The 27,193-nt window shown below is 40.1% G+C and overlaps 1 protein-coding gene across 1 annotated transcript in view; it reads left to right on the forward strand.

Moving 5' to 3' along the window:
* LOC138070258 (FYN-binding protein 2-like) overlaps positions 1-27,193 on the forward strand; it is a 36,809-nt gene that overhangs the window by 1,992 nt on the left and 7,624 nt on the right. Inside the window, exons 2-5 of the mRNA XM_068961403.1 lie at positions 5,125-5,236; positions 13,727-13,825; positions 16,495-16,523; positions 18,195-18,255. Coding sequence (XP_068817504.1) covers positions 5,125-5,236; positions 13,727-13,825; positions 16,495-16,523; positions 18,195-18,255 — 301 coding nt within the window. The remainder of the gene's footprint in view (positions 1-5,124; positions 5,237-13,726; positions 13,826-16,494; positions 16,524-18,194; positions 18,256-27,193) is intronic.

Below are 27,193 nucleotides of genomic sequence, written 5' to 3' on the forward strand. Positions count from 1 at the left end.
ATTCAAGCATTCTGGGACACCAAACCACTATGTATTAATCCTACAACTCTGGGAAGTTCACGTACTTTTATGTACACGTGGGGACAGTACTATTTATTTCCCAGGGCTCTTTGTCAGTGCATATAAAGTGTTGCTCAGTCATGTCTGACTCTTTGCGACCCCATGGACTCTAGCATACCAGTCTCTCTGTCCATGGGATTTTCCAGGCAAGGGTACTGGAGTGGGTTGCCATTTCCTTCTCCAATATAAAGTGTTAGGTAGTTAGAATAGGGAAAAGAGTCCAGAATGGCGGTGGCTAAAAGATAAGGAAGAGAAAAGCCCGCGAAAGTAGAACAAAGGAAGTTCCGAGGCCTGGAGTGAGGACCTCAGGGAGAACAGACAGCACTCCTGGCTGGCCCAGTTTACATAGGACAGGCCCAGGGAGAGAAAAACATAAGAAGAGGAGCCAAAGCTCGCTCGCTCTCTCTCCTGCGCACTGGGGTGCTCTTCTCTTCGCGTCTTTGTCTTAGACAAATCAGTGTTCTAGCTCAGTGTTACAGCTCTATTTTGTTTAGAAGATAGCAGGAAAATCCATCTTCGAGGCGTGAGGGCACGTCGATCCAAAGACGCGATCCATTTGTTCTTTTTTCGCGGGTTTTCTCTTCCTTATCTTTTAGCCACTGCCATTCTGGACTCTCTTCCCTATTCTAACTACCTAACAAAAGTATCTGGTTTATTGCTAAATAACTGTCAGTTCTCTTTGCTCACTTGCTTTTCTGAAACAATTACAGCATGCTTTACTTTATAACTCATCGTATACGTGTTTGTTTCCTGTGGTTCACTGTGAACATCTTGGGGTAGGAGTCCAGTTGACATTTTTCTCTGTATCTCTGCAACCTGCAACCAACAAAACTTTGTTAAAGGGAAGAATGAAATAATAAATCAGACTTCAGTGAGAGAGTATGGCAGATTTGACAATCTTAATGATTCTTCTGACTAAAACAACTAAAGTGAAGAAGAAAATTGGGAGTGGAGGGGACAGTTCATTACAGCATCACAGAACTGACTTAAAAGGAAGTATCCACATGCCTGCAGGAACCAGGAACCCTGAGAAATGAGTGAGCACCAAAGCTGCTCTTGCCCTGAGGCCTTTCACTGAGCTCGGAATCCTTTGTTCTCCTGTTTTGAATGCATGGTGTGCAGAGGACAGGAGCTATATCCCAGGGCCTGCCCAAAGGGAGTGTCTAATAGGAGCGTGCATGTGTGCATACCCATTCATATCGGACTCTTTTGTGACCCATGGAGTGCAGCTCGCCAGGCTCCTCTGTCCATGGGGTTCTCCAGGCAAGAATACTGGAGTGGGTTGCCTTTTCCTCCTTCAGGGGATCTTCCTGACCCAGGGATCAAACCTGTGTCTCCTGCACTGACATGTGGATTCTTTAACACGGAGCCACCTGGGAAGCTCATACAATAGGAGACTGCTGTATAAAGCTGGGACCTCAAAGAATTATGTCCACACAGAATGGATAGCACTATGCCTGTTGTTAACAATACTGTATTACATACTTATAAATTTACAAGAGGAGACCTCAAGTGCTCTTAAACCATAAACATTTTTTAAAAATTAAATAGGACAAATAAAGACATTTCTAATGAGATAAATGACACACGAGAAAGCACAGAGGCAGTACTGAATCAAAAAACATGTCTTTAGATGAAAAATGGATAGACTAATGTGGACTATAGAAAAACATGGAAGGGCAGAAAGGGAGGAAAACAAGCTGAAGTAAATAAGAGTTAAAGGAGAGGCCTAAACATGGGGCTGAAAGCCATTTTCAAGCAATTATGTATTGTCCTTGAAGAGTCACGACAGACTTCGGGATTACACTATGCTAAAAACAGTCTGAAGAAAATTCTTCTAAGTAATCTGTACATACTGCTAAAGCACAAAGGAAGCCTGTAATAGACGTGTGCTAACCCCCCTGAGCAGTTCTCTGCAGTATTTGTGATGAGGAGCACGAAATGCTTAGTCAAGGAAAGTGGGCATGAAAACAGAGAGGAAAGTTTTGAGGGAAAAAAATACAGTTGTTTTTCTAATTCCTTCTACACGAATGGGTCTCTCTTGGAAAAAAATGAACAAAATAAAAAGAACTCCTCCCTTCCATTAAAAAAAAGAAGAGAACATTAAAGACAAACCCCAGGGAGCAGAAGGAAATTTGCTCATTTGCTCCTGGTGCTGGGTAAAGGAAAAAAAATCTGTTACCATCCGATCCTCATATTCACTTTGGGAAAATTTATTGAGCTCTACTCATGATTTGTGCCCTTTCCTGTCTGTCATACCATAATTTTACTAACATAATGGTCAAAAGACAGACATAGAGTGTGTACTTTCCAAACAAGAAAAACAGAATGAAGAAAAAGAGAAGAAACCTCAGTCAGTCAAACACAAGGAAAATGAAGGAAAAACAGAACAAATAAAATGTATGTAATAAAACACTAAGTATATATTTCAAAATATCTGTAAATACTATAAGCATAACACTCTCTAATTAGAGGACATATGCATTCAAATCATTCAATAGTAAAAACATTTAAGGGCCTTTTATGTCCCCAGAATTGTTCTAGGCATTGGGGGTATAGCAGTAAACAAACCAGACAAAAATTATGGAGGTTGCATTCTGACCAGAGGAGACAGACGATAAATATAAACAATAAAATATTCACTACGTGGAATTTTAATAGAGAAAATATAATAAAGCAAAATAGAATTAAGGAAGTAGGTATAGGAAGTGGACATTGCAGTTTTAAAGGGCTGACAGATGACCTCAAAGACACAGAGCAGATGAGGAACAGAGCCATATCTATCCAGTATATTCTAGGGAGAGTGGGGAAGGAATGCAGCTATCCTGGGCAAGCCTATTAGATGTGCTGGTAGAATAGCAAGGAGGCTGGTGTGGCTGGAGCTGTGAGGAAGGAGACTGTGGTAGGAGATGAGGTCAGAGATATAACAAAGGACCAGGGGCTTTTGTAGACCATTGGAAGAACATTGGCATTTATTCTAAGTAATATTAAGAAAAAAAACAAAAAACAAAAAACAGTGAAAGGTTGTGAGCACAAGAACAGAAACGATCTGACTTGTATTTTAAAGAATCATCTTGGCTGCTGTCTTGAAAGAACATAGAGGAAGAATCTGGGACCTGTTATGAGTTTGTTGCAATAATTTAAGTGAAAGACAATGGTAGCTTGGAGGAGAGTACCATGGTTGAGTTGAGATGTGTATTTTTGGATTCAGGATATAAATGTGAAAGTCAAGCTGATGGATGGCTGTGATTGGAGGTGGGATATAATACAGGAGTCAAGAATGTCTTCAAGGTTTTGGACCTGAGCAACTAGAAAGGTGGGTTGCCACTCATCATTGAGATAAGGCTGACTTCAGGAAGAACACATTTGCAGAAAGTAAAAAGTTTGGTTTGGAATGTAATATGTTGAGACAACCAAATGGAAGCAGTGTGAAGGCTGACGAAGTATCTAGAACTCATGAGAAAGGTGTCTAGGTTAGAGATGTAAATTTGGGAGTTGTCTATGTTTTTAAGTTGTCTATGTTTTTTTTTAAGGCTTCCTTGGTAGCTCAGACGGTAAAGCGTCTGCCTACAATGCGGGAGACCCGTGTTCGATCCTTGGGTCAGGAAGATCCCCTGGAGAAGGAAATGGCAACCCACTCCAGTACTCTTGCCTGGAAAATGCCATGGACAGAGCAGCCTGGTAGGCTGCAGTCCATGGGGTTGCAAAGAGTTGGACACGAATGAGCAACTTCACTTTCTTCTTTATGTTTTTAAAATGAAGCCATAAAATTTTGCTTCAGCCGAAAGGAAAGAAATTAAAAAAAAATCCGGAAATAAGAGCATCTTTGCTTATAAAATAAAAAGTTAAAAACATAAATGGTATTCTTAATTAAAAAAAATATTTGTGCTAGAGAAACTTACTGATAACTGTAAGGAAAAGCAGGGCCTTTGTGCCTCTGGGAGCTGACATTCATTGAGATTTGGGGTTTGGGGCTGATGTGCTAATTGACTTCTTATCAGAAGATAAAAGATAGATAAAATCTTGTTGTCTGGTGCTTTTAATTAACAGACAAAAGTCAATGTGCCTGTTGCTATTTATCAGATATATTACTACTTATTTCTGATAAATAGTTCATATCTGAAAATGGTTCTGAATCACCAATGCTCTAAATATTAACCTATGCCAACTGATAAAAAGGTGGCAGTTTTATGGCTATGACAAGTTTACAGCCCTGTGAAATAAACCAAATTCTGCAGTTAACAGGCTAGCTACTTGTGCAAACAATCCCTAGACATTTTCAACCTGGCATACTATCTCACTGATGCTATCATTAATGAATAATAAATGTTGGCGTGTACTCAATCAACCTAAGAAATTTTACTTTAAGGAAAAAAAAACACTACAAAACTGGATGCTGCTGCTGCTGCCAAGTCACTTCAGTCGTGTCTGACTCTATGTGACCCCATAGACAGCAGCCCACCAGGCTCTCCCATCCCTGGGATTCTCCAGGCAAGAACACTGGAGTGGGTTGCCATTTTCTTCTCCAGTGCATGAAAGTGAAAAGTGAAAGTGAAGTCGCTCAGTCATGTCTGACTCTTAGCAACCCCATGGACTGCAGCCCACCAGGCTCCTCCATCCTTGGGATTTTCCAGGCAAGAGTACTGGAGTGGGGTGCCATTGCCTTCTTTGACAAAACTGGATAAAGGCATCTAAATGTAGGAAGAGAAACCACAGAGGCTGTACTGTGGCAGACTTCAACATTTGAGGTTGGGGATTAGAGGAAGAACCCTCCAAGAAGAAGGAGGGGTCATTGGCCTACTGGGTAATTAGCACCTTTCATAAAGATGTATTACTCCTTGCCACAGTCATCTGAGAGTAGGGGTTACCATCATTATCCCAGCTTGAGAGAACCATAACTGAGGCTCAGTAAGGTGAGGTGGCTTGCCACAGGATCATCCAAACCAAAGTTATTTTCCAGTGTTAGCTAACTTAATCTGCCTTTTTGTATTCTTGATGTATGTGAACGCATTTAGGAGAGTGGTTGATGAAATATTCTCAGGGGGTTCTCTGTTTTCCTTGCAGGTGGTTATGTGAAGGCCTTGGAGATGACTAAAGAAACCCAGGGCCAAGGAGCCATTAAGCCAAATTCCATTTCAGAGAACGATGACGATGTTGAGTGCTCTGGGAGTAGGAGGTAAGCATTTCAGCCCTGCAGTGAGATGAACGTGCTGAGACTGTAAAATACATGTGCTTCTCTGGTGGTCAAGTGGATAAGACTCCATGCTTCCAATGCAAGGGGTGTGGGTTTGATTCCTGGTCAGGGAACTAAGATCACAAATGCTGGTATGGCCAAAAAAAGTACAACACAATAGGTCAATGGTCTTTGTATCTTTTCTCCCCATAGAGCAAAGTCAGATTTCTCTAATTCATTTATCTTACATAATGGTAAGTATAAGAAGATATTTGAAACTGTCAGTAGGAATTGCTGAATTTCTGTGGCACATTAGTAATAAGGTATCTTATATACTTGTATTAATGCCATTTGGGTAAAGTGATGATAGACTAATAAAAGTGATTCAAGGTATGTATGAATAGATGCATTTAGAATCAGGAAGATGCCGGTAATGGGTCTTTTGTGACAATGAAGCAACTTTGGTATGAAACTTTCTGATCTCCTCACAATCCAAGACTGATGATAGAATGTGTTTTACTTGTAATACTTCTATGGATTCTCAATATGTTTTAAATTGAAGTATAGTTGATTCACAACATTAGTTTCAAGTGTACAACACAGAAGATTCAATATTTTTATAGATTATACTCCATTTAAAGTTATTATAAAATACTGGTCATAGTCCCTGTGCTATACATTATATCCTTATATCTTGTATCTTATTTATTTTATAGGTAGCAGTTTGTATACCTTAATGCTCTTCCAATCCTCCCCAACCTGCCCTGTCCTCCCCTCTTCTTCCCTCTGGTAACCACTGTTATTGCTGTTCAGTCATTATGTTGTGTCTGACTCTGCAACACCATGGACTGCAGCACATCAGGCTTCTCTGTCCTTCACTATATCCCAGAGTTTGCCCCAATTCATGTCCATTGAGTCAGTGATGCCATCTAACCATCTCATCCTCTATCACCCCCTTCTCTTCCTGCCCTCAATCTTTCCCAGCATCAGGGTCTTTCCCAATGAGTCAACTCTTCGCATCAGGTGGCCAAAGTATTGGAGCTTCAGAGTCAGTCCTTCCAATGAATATTCAAGGTTGATTTCCTTTAGGATCGACTGGTTTGATCTCCTTGCTGTTCAAGGGACTCTCAAGAGTCTTCTCCAACACCACAATTGGAAACCATCAATTCTTCGGCATTCAGCCTTCCTTATGGTCAAACTCTCACATCCCTGGTGGCTCAGATGGTAAAGCGTCTGTGTACGATGCGGGAGACCTGGGCTCGATCCCTGGGTCAGGAAGATTCCCTGGAGAAGGAAATGCAACCCACTCCAGTATTCTTGCCTAGAAGATCCCATGGATGGAGGAGCCTGGTGTCCGTGGGGTCGCAAAGAGTTGGACACGACTGAGCGACTTCACTTTTCTCACATCCGTACATAACTACTGGAAAATCATAGCTTTGACTGTACCAAACTTTGTCAGTAAAGTGAGGTCTCTGCTCTTTAATATGCTGTCTGGGTTTGTCATAGCTTTTCTTCCAGGGAGCAAGTGTCTTTTAATAATTTCGTAGCTGCAGTCACCATCCTCCGTGATTTTGCAGCCCAAGAAAAGAAAATCTGCCACTGTTTCCACTTTTCCCCATCTGTTTGCCATGAAGTGATGGTACTGGAGTCCATAATTTTAATTTTTTGAATGTAGAGTTTAAGTCACCTTTTTCATTCTCCTCTTTCAACCTTCACCAAGAGGCTCTTAAGTTTCTCTTCACTTTCTGCCTTTAGAGTAGTATCATCTGCATACCTGAGGTTGTTGATATTTCTCCAAGCAATCTTGATTCCAGCTTGTGATTCATCCCGCCCAGCATTTCACATGATGTACTCAGCACAGAAGTTAAATAAGCTGGGTGACAATATACAGCCTTGATATATATTGTACCCATTTTTGAACCAGTTCACTGTTCCATGTCCAGTTCGAACTGTTGCTTCTTGACCTGCATGCAAGTTTCTCAGGAAGCATGTAATGTGGTCTGGTATTCCCATCTCTTTCAGATTTTCCCACAGTTTGTTGTGATCCACACAATCAAAGGCTTTAACATAGTCAATGAAGCAAAAGTAGAAATTTTTCTGAAGTTCTCTTGCTTTTTCTGCAATCCAACAATGTTGGCAATTTGAACTCTGGTTCACCTGCCTTTTCTAAATCCAGTTCGAACATCTGGAAGTTCTCAGTTCACGTACTGATTAAACCTAGCTAGAAAGATATTGAGCATGACCTTGCTAGCATGTGAAATAAGCACAATTGTGTGGTAGTTTGAATATTCTTTGGCATTGCCCTTCTTTGGGATTGGAATGAAAACTGACCTTTTCCAGTCTTGTAGCCACTTCTGAGTTCCAAATTTGCTGGCATATTGAGTGCAGCACTTTCACAGCTCATCTTTTAGGATTTCAAATACCTCAACTGGAATTCTATCATGTCTGCTAGCTTTGTTCATAGTAATGCTCCCTAAGGTCCACTTGACTTCACACTCCTGGATGTTTGGCTCTAGGTGAGTGACCACATCGTCATGGTTATCCAGGTCATTAAGAAATTTTTGGTACAGTTCTTCTGTGTATTCTTGCACCTCTTCTTAATCTCTTCTGCTTCTATTAGGTCGTTGATATTTCTGTCCTTTATTGTGCCCATCTTTGCATGAAATGTTCCCTTGGTATATAATTTTCCTGAAGAGATTTCTAGTGTTTCCCATTCTATTGTTTTCCTTTATATCTTTGCATTATTTACTTAAGGCTTTCTTCTCTCTCCTTGCTGTTCTTTGGAACTCTGAATTCAGTTGGGTATATCCTTCCCTTTCTTCTTTGCCTTCCACTTCTCTTCTTTTCTCAGCTATTTGTAAGGCCTCCCCAGGCAACCATTTTGCCTTGTTTCAGTTCTTTTCCCTGGGGATTGTGTTGGTCACCACTTCCTATACAAAATTATGAACCTCCATTCGTATTTCTTCAGGCACTCTGTCTCTCAGATCTAATCCCTTGAATCTATTTATCACTTTCACTGTATAATCATAAGGGATTTGATTTAGATCATACCTGAATGGTCTAGTGGTTTTCCCTACTTTCTCCAATTTAAGCCTGAATTTTGCAATAAGGAGTTCATGATCTGAGCCACATTCAGCTCCAGGTCTTGTTTTTGCTGACTGTATAGAACGTCTCCATCTTTGGCTGCAAATAATATAATCAATCTGATTTCGGTGTTGACCATCTGGTGATGTCCATGTGTAGAGTCATCACTTGTGTTGTTGGAAGAGGGTGTTTGCTATGACCAGTGGGTTCTCTTGGCAAAACTCTGTTAGCCTTTGCCCTGCTTCAGTTCATACTCCAAGATCAAAGTTGAGTGTTACTCCAGGTATCTCTTGACTTTCTACTTTTGCATTCCAATCCTCTATGATGAAAAGGACATCTTTTGGGGGTATTAATTCTAGAAGATCTTGTAGGTCTTCATAGAACCATTCAACTTCAGCTTTTCAGCATCAGTGGTTGGGGCATAGACTTGGATTACCATGATGTTGAATGGTTTGCCTTGGAAACGAACCGAGATCATTCTGTCATTTTTGAGACTGCATGCAAGTAATGCATTTTGGACTCTTTTTGTTGACTATGAGAGGTACTCCATTTCTTCTCAAGAATTCTTGCCCACAGTAGTAGATATAATGGTCATCTGAATTAAATTCACCCATTCCCATCCATTTTAGTTCACTAATTTCTAAAACATAAATGTTTACTCTTGCCATATCCTATTTGACCACATCCAGTTTACCTTGATTCATGGACCTAACATTCTAGGTTCCTACTCAAATTGTTCTTCACAGTATTGGACTTTACTTTCACCACTAGACACATCCACAACAGGGCATCATTTCCACTTTGGCTCAGCCTCTTCATTCTTTCTGGAGCTAGTTCTCCACTATTCCCCAGTAGCATATTGGACACCTACCAACCTGGGGGACTCATCTTCTGCTGTCATAACTTTTTGCCTTTTCATATTGTTCATGGGGGTTCTCAAGGCAAGAATACTGGTTTGCCATTTCCTTCTCCATTTGACCACATTTTGTCAGAACTCTCCACCATGACCTGTCTTGGGTGGCCCTAAATGGCATGTCTCATAGTTTCATTGAGTTACACAAGTCTGTGATCCAGGTGATTGTTTTGGTTAGTTTTCTGTGATTGCAGTTTTTGTTCTGGAGGCCATGGGATTATATTTCTTCTTCTGTCTGCCCTCTGATGGATAAGAGGCTTGTACAAGCTTCCTGATGGGAGGGACAGGCTGTTGGGGAAACTGGGTCTTGCTCAGGTGGGCAGAGCCATGTTCAGTAAATCTTTAATCCAGTTTTCTGCTGATGGGTGGGGCTGTGCTCCTTCCCTGTTAGTTGTCTGGCCTGAGGTGACCCAGTCCTGGGAGTCTGCAATCTCTGTGTTAGAGGCAGAGGTTCTATGGTAGGGATAATGGCGACCTCCTCCGAGAGGACTTAGGCCAACACACCACACCTCCCAGTACTGCTGCTGCCCCTGACCCCATCGCAGGTCACGCCTCTGCAGGAGACCCTCAAACACTCACAGGCAGGTCTGGCTCAGTCTCTTATGGGGCACTGCTCCTTTCCCTTGGGTTCTGGTGTACACAAGGTTTTGTTTGTGCCCTCCAAGAGTCTCTGTTTACCCCAATCCTGTGGAAGTTCTATAATCAAATCCTGCTGATGTTCAGATTCCCTGGGGATTTCCAGTCCCTTTCCCAGATCCCCAAGTGGGGGAATATGATGTGGAGCCTAGAACCTCCAACAGCAAGAGAACTTCTTTGTTATAATTGTTCTTCAGTTTGTGGGTCACCCATCCAGCAGCTTTATGGTAGGGCTAATGGTGACCTCCTCCAAGAGAATTTATGCCACACATTGTGCCTCCCAGGACTGCTGCTGCCAGTGCCCCGTCCCTGTGTCAGGCCATTGCTGACTCACACCTCTACAGGAGACCCTCAAACACTTACAGGCAGGTCAGTAGCCATTGGTTCTCTGTATCTGCAAGTCTGTTTCATTCTTTTACTTATTTTTTATTTCAGAGATTCCACTTGTAAGTGAAAACATACAGTATTTGTCTCTCTGTATGTTTAAGCATAATATTCTCCAAGTTCACCCATGTTGCTGAAAATGGCAAAAATTTCATTTTTTTTATGGCTTAGTATTCTTATGTGTATGTGTGTACGCTACATCTTCTTTATCCATTCATCTGTTTATGGATACTGAGGTTGCGTCCATATCTTGGCCATTGTAGATAATGTTGCTATGAACATTAGGGTCTGTATATCTTTTTGAATTAGGTATCTTCATCTTCTTCAGATATACTCAAGAGTGGAACTGCTGGATTCTACAACAGTTTTAATTTTTTGAGGAAACTCCATCCTGTTTTCCATAGTAGTGGTAGCAATTTACATTCCCACCAACAGTGTGAGGGTTCCCTTTCCTCCACATCCTCACCAAGATCTTTTGCCATCTTTTTAACAATAGCCATTCTGACTGATGTGAGGTGCTATCTCACTGTGCTTTTGATTTGCATTTCCTTGATGATCAGTGATACTGAGCATCTTTCCTTGTGTCTATTGGCTATCTGTTTGTCTCTTTTGAAAAGATGTCTATTTAGGCCTTCTGTCTGTTTTTAATTGAGTTGCTTTTTTTTTTTTTTTCATATTGAGTTTTAAGTGCTTGTTATATATTTTGGATGTTAATCCCTTACCAGCCGTATCATTTGCAAATATCTTCTCCTATTTAGTAGGTGGTCTTTTGGTCTTGTTAATGTTTTTATTTGCCATGCAAAAGCTTTTAAGTTTGAATAGCTCCCATTTGTTTTTGGTTTTGCATCCCTTGCCTGAGGAGACAGATCTGGCTCCAAATACAAAAATAAATAGCAAAAATACAAATAGCAAAATATACAAATCCAAATAGCAAAAATACATTGCTAAGACTTATGTCAAAGAGCCTATGTTTTCTTCCAGTTTTCCCAGCACCACTTATTGAAAATACTGTCTTTTCTCCATTGTATATTCTTGCCTTCTTCATCATCAGTTAATGGACCATAAGTGTGTGGGTTTTTCAGCTTTCTATTCTGTTCCATTGCTCTATGTGTCTGTTTTTGTGCCAGTACCATACTCTCTTGATTACTGTAGCTTTGTAGTATATTCCCAATACTTTTACAATTGACATGAACATGTATAGAGGACTTGAGTGTCCCTACCTACCCCTCCAGCCTCTTCTCACACATGCTCGGTCTTCATCTTTGAGATGCAGTCATGGTGACCTTTTAATTTCTCACACTTGCTAAGCTCCCCCTGCTGAGTGTTTGCATATGCTACTCCCTCTCCCTGGAATTTTCGTTCCTCTTCTGTGCCCCTTTGTGTAAGTGACTCTTAATATTTCTTCTGATCTCAGCTCAATCATTATTCCCTAGGGAATATTCTCCTAAGTATGTAGTCTTATAGTATTACCATTACCCTTTCTTTAACAGCACTTGTCACAGTTATTAAAAATTCTATATTTATGTGATTCTTTATTAGCTGTCTTCCCTCTTAGATGATTTTCTTCTTTACACTTACCGTTTTTCCTTACCCATGTCATAATGCCAGGCACATGTTAAGATATTTAAAAAATCTTTTAAATGAATGAAAAGGTAATGGAGGAGGGATAATCAAATGCTACTGGTTTTTGTTTTGTCCTTCTTAGAATGTCAGAGATGGAGAGCAGTCTAGAGATCATTAAACACAGTACCCTCATTTTTAAAAAAGGAAATTGAGGCATAGAGAAGTTAAGTGACTCTCCTAAACTCAATGTGGATTAAGTTCTGAACTTGAAAATCCTTCATTGCCAGGGTAGATTCAAAGTATATCTGTGTATTTAAGCCTATGTGTTGGATGGGGTGAAAGCCATGCTATAGAGGAGGATTGTTCAAGATGTGTCTGGTTGTCTCCATTACTTCTCCAGCGTTCAGCACAACGTCTGGTGTTTAGTAGACTGATTGCTAAATGTAAAATATGCAAAGGGGGAGGGTCAAGGAAGGAATCTGTTAATAAATTAACTTTCTCTCACTAAATGAGAACAAACATGGAAACATGGTAGAAGCAAATATTAATTTTTGTTTGTACATACTTTTATAGCGTTTACTTAATTTTACCACCTGCTTGTAAAAACATGTGCATATGTTGCCATAAAAACTATTTCACAAACAAAAGATCAGAGTACCTAGCACCTGGTAGGTATCCATAATTTTGTGTCAAATATGAATCTGCATCACTGCCATTATAAATATATTGTTTTAATTTCAAAAGCAAATAGTGAACAAATGTATGAAGACGTCTACAAAACAAAGAGCAACCACCCAAAGATAGAGCAAGTTTCTCTTTTTCTTGACTTCATACCTAAGGGTATTTCCTGCTAGTCTGGGAAAACCGAAGTTTAGGAAAAGACCTCCATCACTACCCACTCCATCTTTAGGGAAGATTTTCATAGACAGTGGAGATAAGCTGTTGTAATAAAATACTGTTATCAGTAGGTTATTTGTAATTGTATATAATCATATCTTGTAATTTTTAAGCATGCTGCTTTTTCTTTTGAGAAAATGTCCATCTCCCCAAATAGAAGACTTTGATATTGCATTAGGGAGTAAGTGAGAAAGAAGAAATAAATAGCAATAAAATGCTTCAGTTTTTTTCCAGGAAGAAATCAATGGTTATGATTTACCTGTGTCTTTTCATTTACCTGTGTCTTTTCAAGCTAATGAGGCTATCTCTGGAATTGGGGCTTAATTTAATATGTAATAATTCAGTGTTATCAATATTTGCTCAAATGGGATTATTAATCAAATTCAGTTATTAGGGGTACAATGTGGGAAGGAAAATAGCAGCAGTCAAAAGCAAAAGTTTGAAGGTTGAAAGGAAAATAGGGCATTTATGCTGGGTGGGATGATGTGGGTGTATCATCCACTTTCACTAACCTTTCCCCACCCCAAAAAATCAGGGCATATTTGGACAAATTTTAATCATTAAGCAGGCAGTCAGTGTAGCATCACTGTTATATTATCATCCTATAAGTTAAAGATCAGTGATATGAATCTCAGGAGCCAGGAATTTCACTAATGTATAGGTCCCTGAGTCATGGTCTCTAAAAGGAAGACTTTGCTCCATAAACTCTGTAAAATAAAGACCATCTGGAGTAGGTGAAAGTTTGTATTGAAATGTAATAATTTCCTTCATAGCTGGTATGTGCTAATTCCTATCAGAATCTAAAAAAAGAAGAACATAGGGGTTGACAAGGTATTTTCCTGCTCTTCTTTAAGTGGGTGTGTTTTATTAATAGTAATGAGACTGAAGTCTCTGATCTATTTTACTACAGCAGCTTCCCATCCCCAGTACTCTCTCAAACAGTATTTATGTTTGTAAATATGTTTATGTGTTATATGTTTGTTTATGTGTTATTTATAGTCTCTGATTCCTCTTAGTTCAGATGGAAAAGCATCACTTAAAAGACTGCAGAAGTTCTTCAAGAAAGAAAAGGGTAGATTTAAAGTGAAGAAAATCAATTCAAAAGAAAATATAAGGTAAAAAGTCCCTTTTTATTTCTCTTTCTAGGAGAGGATTAGCAGTGCCACCCTGGTAGTTACACAGCTGTTAGTCTCCATCCTGTTCTTCTAGTGAAAGGGGTACCAGACGCTAAAACCAAAGCCCTGGTTATCACCTACCTCCTCCTTGCCAGTATTGAGTGCCTCACACACACACATGCTAGTGAGAAAGTGACAATGTCCTTTTTGAAAAAATTGACAAGGGAAGATTGTGAACAAAAAGGTAGAAGGAAAGTCTTAAAAAGTCCAGGAAAGGAACTTCCTCGTCATCCTTGGCATATATTCCTGTTGTTACTACTGAGCATTACGTTATTAATTACATTCTTTTGGAGAAGGCAATGGCACCCCACTCCAGTACTCTTGCCTGGAAAATCCCACGGACAGAGGAGCCTGGAAGGCTGCAGTCCATGGGGTCGCTGAGGGTCGGACACGACTGAGCGACTTCACTTTCACTTTTCACTTTCATGCATTGGAGAAGGACATGGCAACCCACTCCAGTGTTCTTGCCTGGAGAATCCCAGGGACAGGAGAGCCTGGTGGGCTGCTGTCTATGGGGTCACACAGAGTCGCACACGACTGAAGTGACTTAGAAGCAGCAGCATGCTTTCTCAGTCCTACAGGATCCAGTGGTTTTTGTCTACACTTCCATATTCTAATTTGCCTCTCTTGAGAGAGGTAGTGTGTGGAGAGGGGAGATGAACTTTTCAGCTGAATGGTCCATGTATCTCAGTCTTAGCTGTGGAAGGGACCCTCCAAGTTCACCCTAGCTAATTACCAATGGGAATTGAGAAGGTTACAATTCATGTGTAGGAGAGACTGGATTCTGGATTCTCGTTTCAGCTCTTCCATTTATTCAGTGTGCAACTATGGGCAAGTCACTTCCATTTTGCATCCATAGGGACCACATTTCTTTTAGCTTATAATAGGAGATTGCGTGGTCTCTGAAGGCACTTCAGAGAGGAAGGGAGAGAAACATAGACATAGATCTGTATTTTATGAGAGCACGGGGTGGTAAAATAATTTGCCCCCGGTCACTACATATGTTGACATGGAATTTGTTATTTTATCTTGAAGTTCTTTTCAATGATAAACCTTAAAGGGACATGAATTTAAGTCTAACTGTATGTTGGATCTAGATCTACCAAGAGATTTATACAGTACATGAGGTTTACAAATTGTAGCCCTAAACATGGAAGACAGAGTCTAGTCCTAGTGGCCGGTGAGACCCTTAAAGGCACACCCTGACCTTAGCAGGTTAGATGCTTCTGACAAAAATTATTAGCATGGTGCCTGCAGCCCCTTAAAAATTTAATCCAGGTGAGAATGCTGATGTTTTTTACATGTAAATGTGATTTCCTTTTTCTTAGAACTATTCAGTGACTGTTTATGACTTTCAGAACAAATATCCAATCCTTTTTCATTGCAAGTAAATACTATTATGGCAGTCCCCTTCCTACTTGTCCAGCTCCATCTTACTCAGATTTACTCTCAGCTCCACCCCATAACACATACCCTATATGTACACCATGGTATTTCATGCCTCCTTGCTTTTAACCATGATATCCATAGGTCTGAAATGCCATCTGCGCTCCTCTGTCTTCCTTTGATTATCAGAGTTCTAGTCTTCTCTTAAAATTTGGTCAAATATTATCCCTTCTGTGATGCATTCCGTGAATCCCAAACCTGTATTACCAGTTTCTCTTCTGTGTTTCCAAAACATCCTGTGCAAATCTTGTAAGATCTATTACAAGAAATCCTTTTCCTTACAGTCAGAGAATCTCGGGGTAAGAAGGGTCCATATTACCTAGTACAACCCATTACACAAGCTTCTCTGCAGCTATTCCTAAGAGGCCAAATCTCTGTGTCTGCACACCTCTATAAAGATAAATTCACTACATTCAGGGGAAAATCTACCATTTTTAGTAAGGTCTGAAAAGATTTTTTCCCCTTAAATTTTGCAAAACTTTGCCTCTTTACCTTAATTTTTCAATTATTGCCATGGAGACATACCAAGATAACACAGAACTTTATTTACCTTTTGTTGCCAGGCCCATAGGACTGAGCTTAAATTAGTTGCTTAAAACACATGAATTTTTTCCCTACCACATCATACTTCTTTCCATGTGGTCTCCTTAACTATGAGATTTGAGGAAAACCGGACAATCTACTTAGCCAAGTATCCTCTCCTACTTGGCACATTTACCATCTTCCATCTCCATCTGGCCTGGCATTCTGCCCTTAAGTCACCTCTCTGTTTAAACCTGTACATAGTCAGAGTCCAGCATCTCCAGAGGGTCATCTCTCTCACCTTGTGTCCCACACACTGGATATATCTGATTGGCATCCTGGAAGGCTAGAAAGGAGAAATAGGATCCTGTGGACAGAGAAGAGCTGTGGGAGAGCCTGAGACTGTCCCATTAGGAAAGTGGGTAAGGATGGTCACTGGGGATAAATAAGCTCATTTACAGGAAGGGGAGAGGTGATCAGAATAAAGCTGCAGGGAAGGTTTGCTTCATATTGACATTTTTTTCCCCAAAAGCATCCAAATCAAGAAACCTAGTCATCACTATGTTGTTTGAGATGTTATCAATGAACATTTCTGAATATGGCTTTTCCCTTAACCCTTTGTGTCTTTTGTCAATTAACAGGGCATTTTCCCTTTCACTGCCTGATTTAGGTAAGTGACATTCACTTATTGCTGGAACAAAATTACTCAGCACTGACGTTTTCAGTCTAAGAAAGAAGTACTAATCCTCTCTGAATTCCACATGTAATGAAAAATTGATACATTAAAATCAAGGAAGATATTTTACATCATAGTATTACTTACTTTGGGGAAGATGGGTGACATTTCTCAAGTGCCTCCTATAGACCAGGCGCCCCTTAATATCTAAGAAATAGATGCATTATCCCTTTGTAGGAAGATTCTCAGACTAACATCCCTATTTTAGTGACCTAGGATTTGTACTCGTCTCTGAATACACAAAGTGTGTGCGTTTTACATTTTGCCACAGTCAGCTCACCCTAATTAAGACACAGTAATTTGAACATGAACACTTTCCAGTATACATACTAATTGAATCAAGGGTGAGTCACTGGAATATTGTTTGCTTTGCTATAAAAGGAACAGTGCACAAATCAGCACAGTGCCTGACATATAGTGTGCTCACTCTCAATCACATTCTGTAAGTTGAATGTGTTAATGAGGGAGGGCCATGTGTTTTGTTGTTTGTTAGGTTTAGTTTATGGGCTCTAGTGATAGAGGCTACTTTGGTTTTACTCTGACTTGGCAATTAAAGTGTATTTTATATTCCACAAATATGAGTTTGCTGCACTAAATAACAAATAATTATATAAAACTGGTATAATTACATCTCCTAAAATAATCCTTGGTCTATTTTTTTAAAAGTCTACTTAGTACTGCTACTGCTGCTAAGTCGCTTCAGTCGTGTCCGACTTTGTGCGACCCCATAGATGGCAGCCTACCAGGTTCCCTCATCCTTGGGATTCTCCAGGCAAGAACACTGGAATGGGTTGCCATTTCCTTCTCCAATGCATGAAAGTGAAAAGTGAAAGTGAAGTCGCTCGGTCATGTCCGACTCTGTGCGACCCCATGGACTGCAGCCCACCAGGCTCCGCTGTCCTTGGGATTTTCCAGGCAAGAGGACTGGAGTGGGGTGCCATTACAGGCATGCATTTTACCTCCATCCAAATTTATGAATAATTGAACATGAATTGTGAATAATTATGCCAAAAGGTTTCTAACTAGTTCAAGTGGTAAGTCACTTGAACGTTATGGAGTTCTATGTAGAGCGCTAAGGAATGTGAATATCCTAAACTGAAAATGTCTAATTATGATTATACACTAAGTTAGGTTCAATTTTACACAGGATTATTTTAAAGAAGCAGTTGTCAATGATTTGAAATAAAAATCATGGAAGAACATTAATGTCTATTAAGTTGGTGTTTTCCCCTTGAAATTCAGCCCTCTCTTATTCTAGCAGTGTAACATCTTTGTCCAGTTCCAGGTTGATGGGAACCCAGTCTAAAATGATCCCTTCAGCAACTCATATTTTTTAGAAAGTTGCATGAAGTCAAATTGATATAAATATTTATGCATGTGTTTCAGATACCAGGACATCTCTTTTTTAATCCTCAGTTGAATTTTTCCCAAATGGATTCTTTTTTTGTTCCTTGATCCTTTCAGCGTATCTATAGTCTATGATCAGATTTTGATAAAACAGGTTCAGAGATACATGTGGAAAAGTAATTGTGTATAATTTGTAAAGTCAGGGATTGTATAAACTGTATCAAATAACAGACTATTTTTATCCTATCTTGATGCTAGAACTTAGGTCTCAGGAAGTTATTATCTACGATGATGTGGCCATAAATGGAAAACAGCCAAAGTAAGTCAATTTACTGCATTGGTCATCTCTGCTGGTGTTTAACCCATTTCCTGACGTTTTGTTAACTATGGTCAGAGGACCATCTCTTTAGATCCTTGGGTGAAAAGTCAAGTTGTAATATCCTGCTTCCACTAGGAAGGGGGAACAATGAATAATACAGATGACCTAACAGTGGTAGGTGTTTCAAAACTCACTGGAGCTTTGTTTCTTACCTTTGAATCTATCACCTTGAAACTCGTTTCAATACAACACTTATTTAATAGCTTCCTATGGAAGATGGCAAGCACCAGCTGGCAGAACCAACGTTCTCAAAGCCTAAATAACTGAAATCTTTCAAAGTGTTCCTGGTTCCCATCCTCACTACCAGCCACATGCAGGCACCTATTGTTTCTCAGCTGGATTACTGCAGTGGCAGAATGAAATTGAAACTGCTTAAGAAGACAGAAAATTCATTATTGATACAGCCCTGGCAAACTCTCAACCTCAACTGTACTTGCCACTCACCCATTATTCCTGTGTTCCATCCACACTGTATTATCTGGGTAGTACTTGAACTCATCAAGCTATCCAGCATGTCTAAACTTTCATGTTTGCTCCAACTTCTTCAATTCATCCAACAAATATTTACTGAACAGGCACTGTGCTAAGTGTTGGGTATAATACAGTGAATAAAACAGTTATAATTCCTATTCCTTTCTGATTGGACAGATAAATAAATGATGGATCATTAAACATGGGAATTTGATTGCTTTGGATATTCTGAAAGAGACTGGGCATATGCTATGTGTGTTGGGAGGAGGCTGATAGTCATTTTAGGGTAGATATCTGGGAAAAGGCTTTCCAAGGTTAGAATTTAAGAATGAAAGAATTGTTCTGCCCATAACACACTTTGCCATGCTTTTTGCTTGGCTGAGTACTTTATTATTTAAACCTGAATTCAAATTTTGCTTTCCCCAGGAAGCAAAAGCTCAGAGAGCTTTTGGGTACCTATTTTGGGTTATGTACCCCTTTTAATCAGAACATTCTTTTCACGGTTGTATTGGTCTTATTTCTTCCCTGTCTCTTCCTCTACATGGAAACTTCCTGAGGTGGGGCCTGGGCTTTCTAATCCAAAGTATCATGTGGCCTCTATACCAAAAGATAGTTTGTTAAATTGGTTAATGAAGAAAGACCTGCTTTCAAAAAATTTGCAAAATGATTTATGGTCAAAATAAGCAGACATTTCCATTTTTAGGGGATCCGGAAAGCCTGTGCCAAGCTGAAGCAAGCAAGGACAGGAAACATTTTGTCAGTTGGAGACTGGGGATTGAGAGAGAGAAGTGGGGATGATTTGCTGTGGGAGAGAGGAGGGCAGCGTGTACATGGAAGACGTGTGTTTGGGAAGCTTCACTGGACCATGAGGCACGTGATCAGGAAAGTGGTGTCATGAGCAGGAAATGTTAACTTGGCAGGAGATGGGGGAGAGCCCTGGAATACAAAGTTGGAGTTGTAAGAAAACAAAATGTGGCCACACTTTCTGTTGGAAAGACTTCATATTAAAAGTGAACATTTTGAAAGCTTTTTTGATTGGTGAAAGAAACAAACTTGGAATAATGCCACCACAGACTGCGGGGGAATTGCCCTTTCACAGGTGCCATTCTTATGAGCCAAGAATTTGGTGTTTAAAAGTTTCTGTTGAGGGAATACCATGTAATATAGTTTGAAATAAAGGTATAATAACCTTATGAAGAAGAGCACTTTATAACTGATACCACTGTGAATGGGGTGAAATTATTAAAGGAATGACTTTGATAAAGCTTTTATACACAGGCAAAATGTACTCATTACGTTTCTACATAGTGATCTACTTTTAGCACGTAATTTGTAGTCCTCAAGACTTTCAACAAAAAAATAGAAGTCCATCCTTACCAAAAAAAAAAAAAAAAAAAACAACAGGCGGAGACACGGAGGTTAGGTTATTTGCCCAAGCTCATGTAGCCAATAAGGATTCAAACCCTGGCAACTGGACTCCCAATCCACTCTCTTCACTGCCACACTAAGCTAATCTAGTGATATTTTATCTTGATCTTTCATGATCTTTATCTTGATCTTTCTTTTCGTATTTCCCTAGTATAAATTTTTAATCTTTTTTCTGATTTCCATATTCTTGTTCACCATGGCTTGTATAAATATAGCTAAATTGGCTTAAAAAAAATCTAATATAATGACCTGTCTTAACTCCTACCTTGCCCTTGACGTAAAGTTTAATCTTCTGAAATATCATGGTGCTGACAGCATTTTCCTCAGGACAGCAGTTTCCTTGTCTTCTGTGCTTGCATATTCCTTACTGCTCTGTCTAGTTTCAGTTTATTTGCTGGGGGTTATTAGAATATAGTATGCAGGACTTAATACCAGGGCAAAGTATAGCAATTTGTTAAAAACAAACACAAACAACCTTTATCCAGGACCTAGTAGTTTTGTATTGGGAGAGCCCTATTTACAGAAAATTCTTTTGCCTGCCTGCCAAATAGGCTTCCCAGGTGGCTCAGTGGGTAAAGAATCCTCCTGCTGCAGGAGACACTGGTTTAATCCCTGGATTGGGAAGATCCCCTGAAGGAGGGCATGGCAACCCACCTCAGTATTCTTGCCTAGATAATTTCATGGACAGAGGAGTCTGGCTTGTTGTAGTCCATGGGTTCACAAAGAGTCAGAAACAACTGAGTGACTAACATTTTCTCTGCTGAATAAGGGAGTCCAGAACTCTGGGCAAGAGGACAACATACTTAGAGTCACACTTTAGGAAGAGTAACTTGACCTAGACCCTTCTGCAGAAAGCTTTGGAGGGAAGGTTGGGTTCAAAATATTTATTCAGTTCAGTTCAGTCCCTCAGTCATGTCCGACTCTGCGACCCCATGATTTGCAGCACGCCAGGCCTCCCTGTCCATCACCAACTCCCGGAGTTCACTCAGACTCACGTCCATCGAGTCCATGATGCCATCCAGCCATCTTATCCTCTGTTGTCCCCTTTTCCTCCTGCCCCCAATCCCTCCCAGCATCAGAGTCTTTTCCAATGAGTCAACTCTTCACATGAGGTGGCCAAAGTACTGGAGTTTCAGCTTTAGCATCATTCCTTCCAAAGAACACCCAGGGCTGATCTCCTTTAGAATGGACTGGTTGGATCTCCTTGCAGTCCAAGGGACTCTCAAGAGTCTTCTCCAACACCACACTTCAAGAGCATCAATTCTTCAGTGGTCAGCATTCTTCACAGTCCAACTCTCACATGCATACATGACCACTGGAAAAACCACAGCCTTGACTAGACGGACCTTTGTTGGCAAAGTAATGTCTCTGCTTTTGAATATGCTGTCTCAGTTGGTCATAACTTTTCTTCCAAGGAGTAAGCGTCTTTTAATTTCATGGCTGCAGTCACCATCTGCAGTGATTTTGGAGCCCCAAAAGATAAAGTCTGACACTATTTCCACTGTTCCCCATCTATTTGCCATGAAGTGATGGGACCAGATGCCATGATCTTCGTTTTCTGAATGTTGAGCTTTAAGCCAACTTTTTCACTCTCCTCTTTCACTTTCATCAAGAGGCTTTTTAGTTCCTCTTCACTTTCTGCCTTAAGTGTGGTGTCATCTGCACATCTGAGGTTATTGATATTTCTCCCGGCAATCTTGATTCCAGCTTGTGCTTCTTCCAGCCCAGCGTTTCTCATGATGTACTCTGCATATAAGTTAAATAAGCAGGGTGATAATATACAGCCTTGACGTACTCCTTTTCCTATTTGGAACCAGTCTGTTTTTCCATGTCCAGTTCTAACTGTTGCTTCCTGACCTGCATACAGGTTTTTGAAGAGGCAGGTCAGGTGGTCTGGTATGCCCATCTCTTTCAGAATTTCCCACAGTTTACTGTGATCCACACAGTCAAAGGCTTTGGCATAGTCAATAAAGCAGAAATAGATGCTTTATTAATAGATGTTTCTGGAACTCTTGCTTTTTCGATGATCCAGCAGATGTTGGCAATTTGATCTCTGGTTCCTCTGCCTTTTCTAAAACCAACTTGAACATCTGGAAGTTCATGGTTCATGTATTGCTGAAGCCTGACTTGGAGAATTTTGAGCATTACTTTACTAACGTGTGAGATGAGCGCAATTGTGCGGTAGTTTGAGCTTTCTTTGGCATTGCCTTTCTTTGGGATTGGAATGAAAACTGACCTTTTCCAGTCCTGTGGCCACTGCTGAGTTTTCCAAATTGGCTGGCATATTACGTGCAGCACTTCCACAGCATCTTTCAGGATTTGAAATAGCTCAACTGGAATCCCATCTCCTCCACTAGCTTTGTCCGTAGGGATGCTTTCAAAGGCCCACTTGATTTCACATTCCAGGATGTCTGGCTCTAGGTGAGTGATCACACCATCGTGATTATCTTGGTCTTGAAGATCTTTTTTGTACAGTTCTTCTGTGTATTCCTGCCACCTCTTCTTAATATCTTCTGCTTCTGTTAGGACCCTACCATTACTGTCCTTTATGGAGCCCATCTTTGCATGAAATGGTCCCTTGGTGTCTCTAATTTTCTTGAAGAGATCTCTATCTTTCCCATTTTGTTTTTCCCTCGAGTTCTTTGCACTGATCACTGAGGAAGGCTTTCTTATCTCTCCTTGCTATTCTTTGGAACTGTGCATTCAGATGCTTATATCTTTCCTTTTCTCTTCTATTCTTTTCACAGCTATTTGTAAGTCCTCCTCAGACAGCCATTTTGCTTTTTTGCATTTCTTTTCCATGGGGATGGACTTGATCCCTGTCTCCTGTACAATGTCACGAACTTCAGTCCTTAGTTCATCAGGCACTCTATCTGTCAGATCTAGTCCCTTAAATCTATTTCTCACTTCCACTGTATAATCATAAGGGATTTGATTTAGGTCATACCTGAATGGTCTAGTGGTTTCCCTTACTTTCTTCAATTTAAGTCTGAATTTGGCAATAAGGAGCTCATGATCTGAGCCACAGTCAGCTCCTGGTCTTGTTTTTGCTGACTGTCTAGAGCTTCTCCATCTTTGTCTGCAAAGAATATAATCAATCTGACTTTGGTGTTGACCATCTGGTGATGTCCATGTGTAGAGTCTTCTCTTGTGTTTTTGGAATATTATTAAAGTTGCTAAGATGAAAAAGTGATCAAAATGTGTTCTGAGATGGTGATAAAAATGAAGATATTTTGTGATTAAATGATACTTATGAAGTCACTTAAGCCTAGTGAAACCTGACCATTTTCTATTTCATGTGATGGAGTATATCTTCTGTAGTATGGCCTCAGATGAATCAATTATTAAAGACATTTGTAGCAGATGGAACACTGATGGAAAACAGCACAATTTGGGGTGAGAAGGGAGATGGAAGATGATATCTGAGTTCTTGTAAGCTTGGATAGTTTGTATGTCATGTCCTGGTAGGTATTAGGTGGAAGAGATGCCTAAACAACTCTGGATTGAATTGTTTCTAGATAATCCACACCTCTGCTTTTCATCTCCTTTTGTTCATTAGAATCTCTCCTAGAGTCACCAAGGAAAGGAAGCAGAGGGGGATCTTGAAAAGGACACTGGAGCACCTTCTGCAGTCTGGCACTAGTGGGGCCTGTGGCATGTCTTCTTACTTCTCTGAACCTTAGTTTCAGCCTGTGATATGACAAAAAAACAATCCTTGTCCTGTCAAATTCATTAAGCTCTCTAACTAGATCCCTATAAAAGCTAAAACAAGTTGCAGAGAGGCAAAGAGTTGACCATAATGGTCACATGGCTAGCAGGGGTAAAAAGTGTTAATAACTTTTCCCAAAGAACAATATGGTACTATGTATCTACAATGCCCAAACCCTTTCTGCAAGTCTGCTACAAGCAATTAGCTCTAGTAAAAAATAATGGAAACATTAAAATTATATATAAAATGTCTATCTCAGGGCTGTATATAAAAAGAAATGTTTAATACCACCTAAATTCACTAGGAATATTAGTCAACATGACCACTTAAGTGTATGTAAAATAGTTTCCAGTGACATGGGTAAATGCTTTCACTATAATTGAAAAATAGCAGAATGCAAAATTATATATATAGTTTTGATCACAATTCAGTTCTTAGAAGTGCTTAGAAAATGTTTAGAAGGAAATTTGGACCTTTGAGAGGTCAGATTATGCTTAATTTGTCTCTTTTATAGTTCTGCTTCCAGTTTTTTAAATACTCAGGATACAGTGCTTTATAATAAGTAAAGAAAATAAACTGTTCAGTAGGCATTTGCTTTGCCTACTCCCTGCACACATAGCTATGCTGCTGCTAAGTTGCTTCAGTCATGTCTGACTGTGTGATCCCACAGATGGCAGCCCACCAGGCTCCACTGTTCCTGGGATTCTCCAGGCAAGAACACTAGAGTGGGTTGCCGTTTCCTTCTCCAATGCATGAAAGTGAAAAGTGAAAGTGAAGTCGCTCAGTCGTGTCCGACTCTTGGCGACCCTGTGGACTGTAGCCTACCAGGCTCCTCCATCCATGGGATTTTCCAGGCAAGAGTACTGGAGTGGGTTGCCATTGCCTTCTCCCACACAGCTATAGCTCCTTCCTAACAAGTCCATGCATGAATTCTCACTGAACACTTCCTCTTTGCCTAGCATTGTGATAAGCTTGTAGTAGATACATCTGGAATCCTTGTCTGGATCCCATCTTTTGTGAACCTAAAATGGAGATATAAATGAATGAACATCAGACAGGTAGAAAAGTAACTGCTGAGCTCCTTCCTTGTTATAGACTCCAAAGGCAATGGACGTTGAGCAAAGAGTGATGGGAGATCCCTAGGCAAGTCCTGGAAAGCCTTTTATACAAGATCCCTAAGCAAGTTCTTGAAAGCCTTGGCTAAGCTGCATCTTTCTATTTTATTGAACTATAGTTGACTTACAATATTGTGTTAGTTTCAAGTGTACAGCACAGTGATCAAGCTTATTTTTTTCTGATTATGTCCCATCAGGGTATTATATGGAATACAATTTCCTATGCTGCACAGTATATCCTTGCTGCTTATCTGTTTTACATATAGTAGTCTATGTCTGTTAGTCTCATATTCCTAGGCTGCATCTTTAATGCTGGTTAGATGCCACATCCTTAATATTCTGTCAGACACTTGGACCATAATCTGAAGGGAATGGTGACACAGTGTCGCTAAGAACTTTTAAAATTCCTCTGACATAGTATCCTTGTGATTCTAATTTACCCAGTGAAGAGTTACTGTGTTCTGATGTGCAGACACCACATACATACAAATGGTTGACAGAGGAAGGGTCAGTTTTGCTCACATCAATGATGAACATATTAATTGCCAACATCTGCTGGATCATCAAAAAAGCATGAGTTTCAGAAAAACATCTATTTCTGTTTTATTGACTACACCAAAGACTTTGACTGTGTGGATCACAATAAACTGTGGAAAATTCTGAAAGAGATAGGAATACCAGACCCCCTGACCTGCTTCTTGAGAAAAATATATGCAGGTCAGGAAGCAACAGTGCGAACTGGACATGGAACAACAGACTGGTTCCAAATAGGAAAAGGAGTACGTCAAGGCTGTGTATTGTCACCCTACTTATTTAACTTATATGCAGAGTACATCATGAGAAATGCTGGGCTGGATGAAGCACAAGCTGGAGTCAAGATTGCCGGGAAAAATATCAGTAACCTCAGAGATGCAGATGACACCACCCTTTTAGCAGAAAGTGAAGAACTAAAGAACCTCTTGATGAAGGTGAAAGAGGAGAGTGAACAAGTTGACTTAAAGCTCAACGTTCAGAAAACTACAATCATGGCATCCAGTCCCATCACTTCGTGGCATACCGATGGGGAAACAGTGGCAGACTTTATTGTTTTGGGCCCCAAAATCACTGCAGCCATGAAATTAAAAGACGCTTACTCCTTGGCAGGAAAGTTATGACCAACCTAGACAGTATATTAAAAAGCAGAAATAGTACTTTTCCAACAAAGGTCCATCTAGTCAAGGCTATGGTTCTTCCAGTAGTCATGTATGGATGTGAGAGTTGGACTATAAAGAAAGCTGAGCACCGAAGAATTGATGCTTTTGAACTGTGGTGTTGGATTAGACTCTTGAGAGTCTCTTGGTCTGCAAGGAGATCCAACCAGTCCATCCTGAGGGAGATCCGTCCTGAGCATTCATTGGAAGGACTGATGTTGAAGCAGAAACTCCAATACTTTGGCCACCTGATGCAAAGAGCTGACTCACTGGAAAAGACCCTGAATGCTGGGAAAGACTGAAGGCGGGAGGAGTAGGGGACGACAGAGGATGAGATGGTTGGATGGCATCACTGACTCAATGGACATGAATTTGGTTAAACTCTAGAAGTTGGTGATAGACAGGGAGGCCTGGCGTGCTACAGTCCATGGGGTCCCAAAGAGTTGGACACAACTGAGTGACTGAACTAAATAAGTGAAGAAACATTTTGAAGCAGCAGGCATGATCAAAGACTGTAGACTTTGTTGTCAAGCACACTTGGATACAAAGCCACTGGGTTCAAAGCACTGTTTCTGTGACCATGATAAGTTACGAAGATCATCTATTTCCCACTTTGTAAAACGTTATGAAACACTGATTGTTGCAATGCTTACTGTAAAAAACACATTAGTTAAGATATGTAAAATGCCAATGTAAGACTTGACACACAGGTGCTCAAAAATTGTTTCTTCCGTAATACCCTCTCCACTCTCTGCATCTTTTTCTGCTAAACACTAATTGGGATAGTCCTGTCTCATAGTGAGGGTCCATTTTATCATTCATGTTCTATATAGGTGAAGAAACTAAGGCTCAGAAAGGAGAGAAAGTATGATTATAAACAAGTTGATCTCTTGCTTCTGGCTTCAGATTTGCTTTTTGTTTTTTATTTTTATTTTATATTAGAGCATATTTGATTCACAATGTGT

The sequence above is a fragment of the Capricornis sumatraensis genome, chromosome 2, assembly GCF_032405125.1.
Source record: "Capricornis sumatraensis isolate serow.1 chromosome 2, serow.2, whole genome shotgun sequence".
NCBI lineage: Eukaryota > Metazoa > Chordata > Mammalia > Artiodactyla > Bovidae > Capricornis > Capricornis sumatraensis.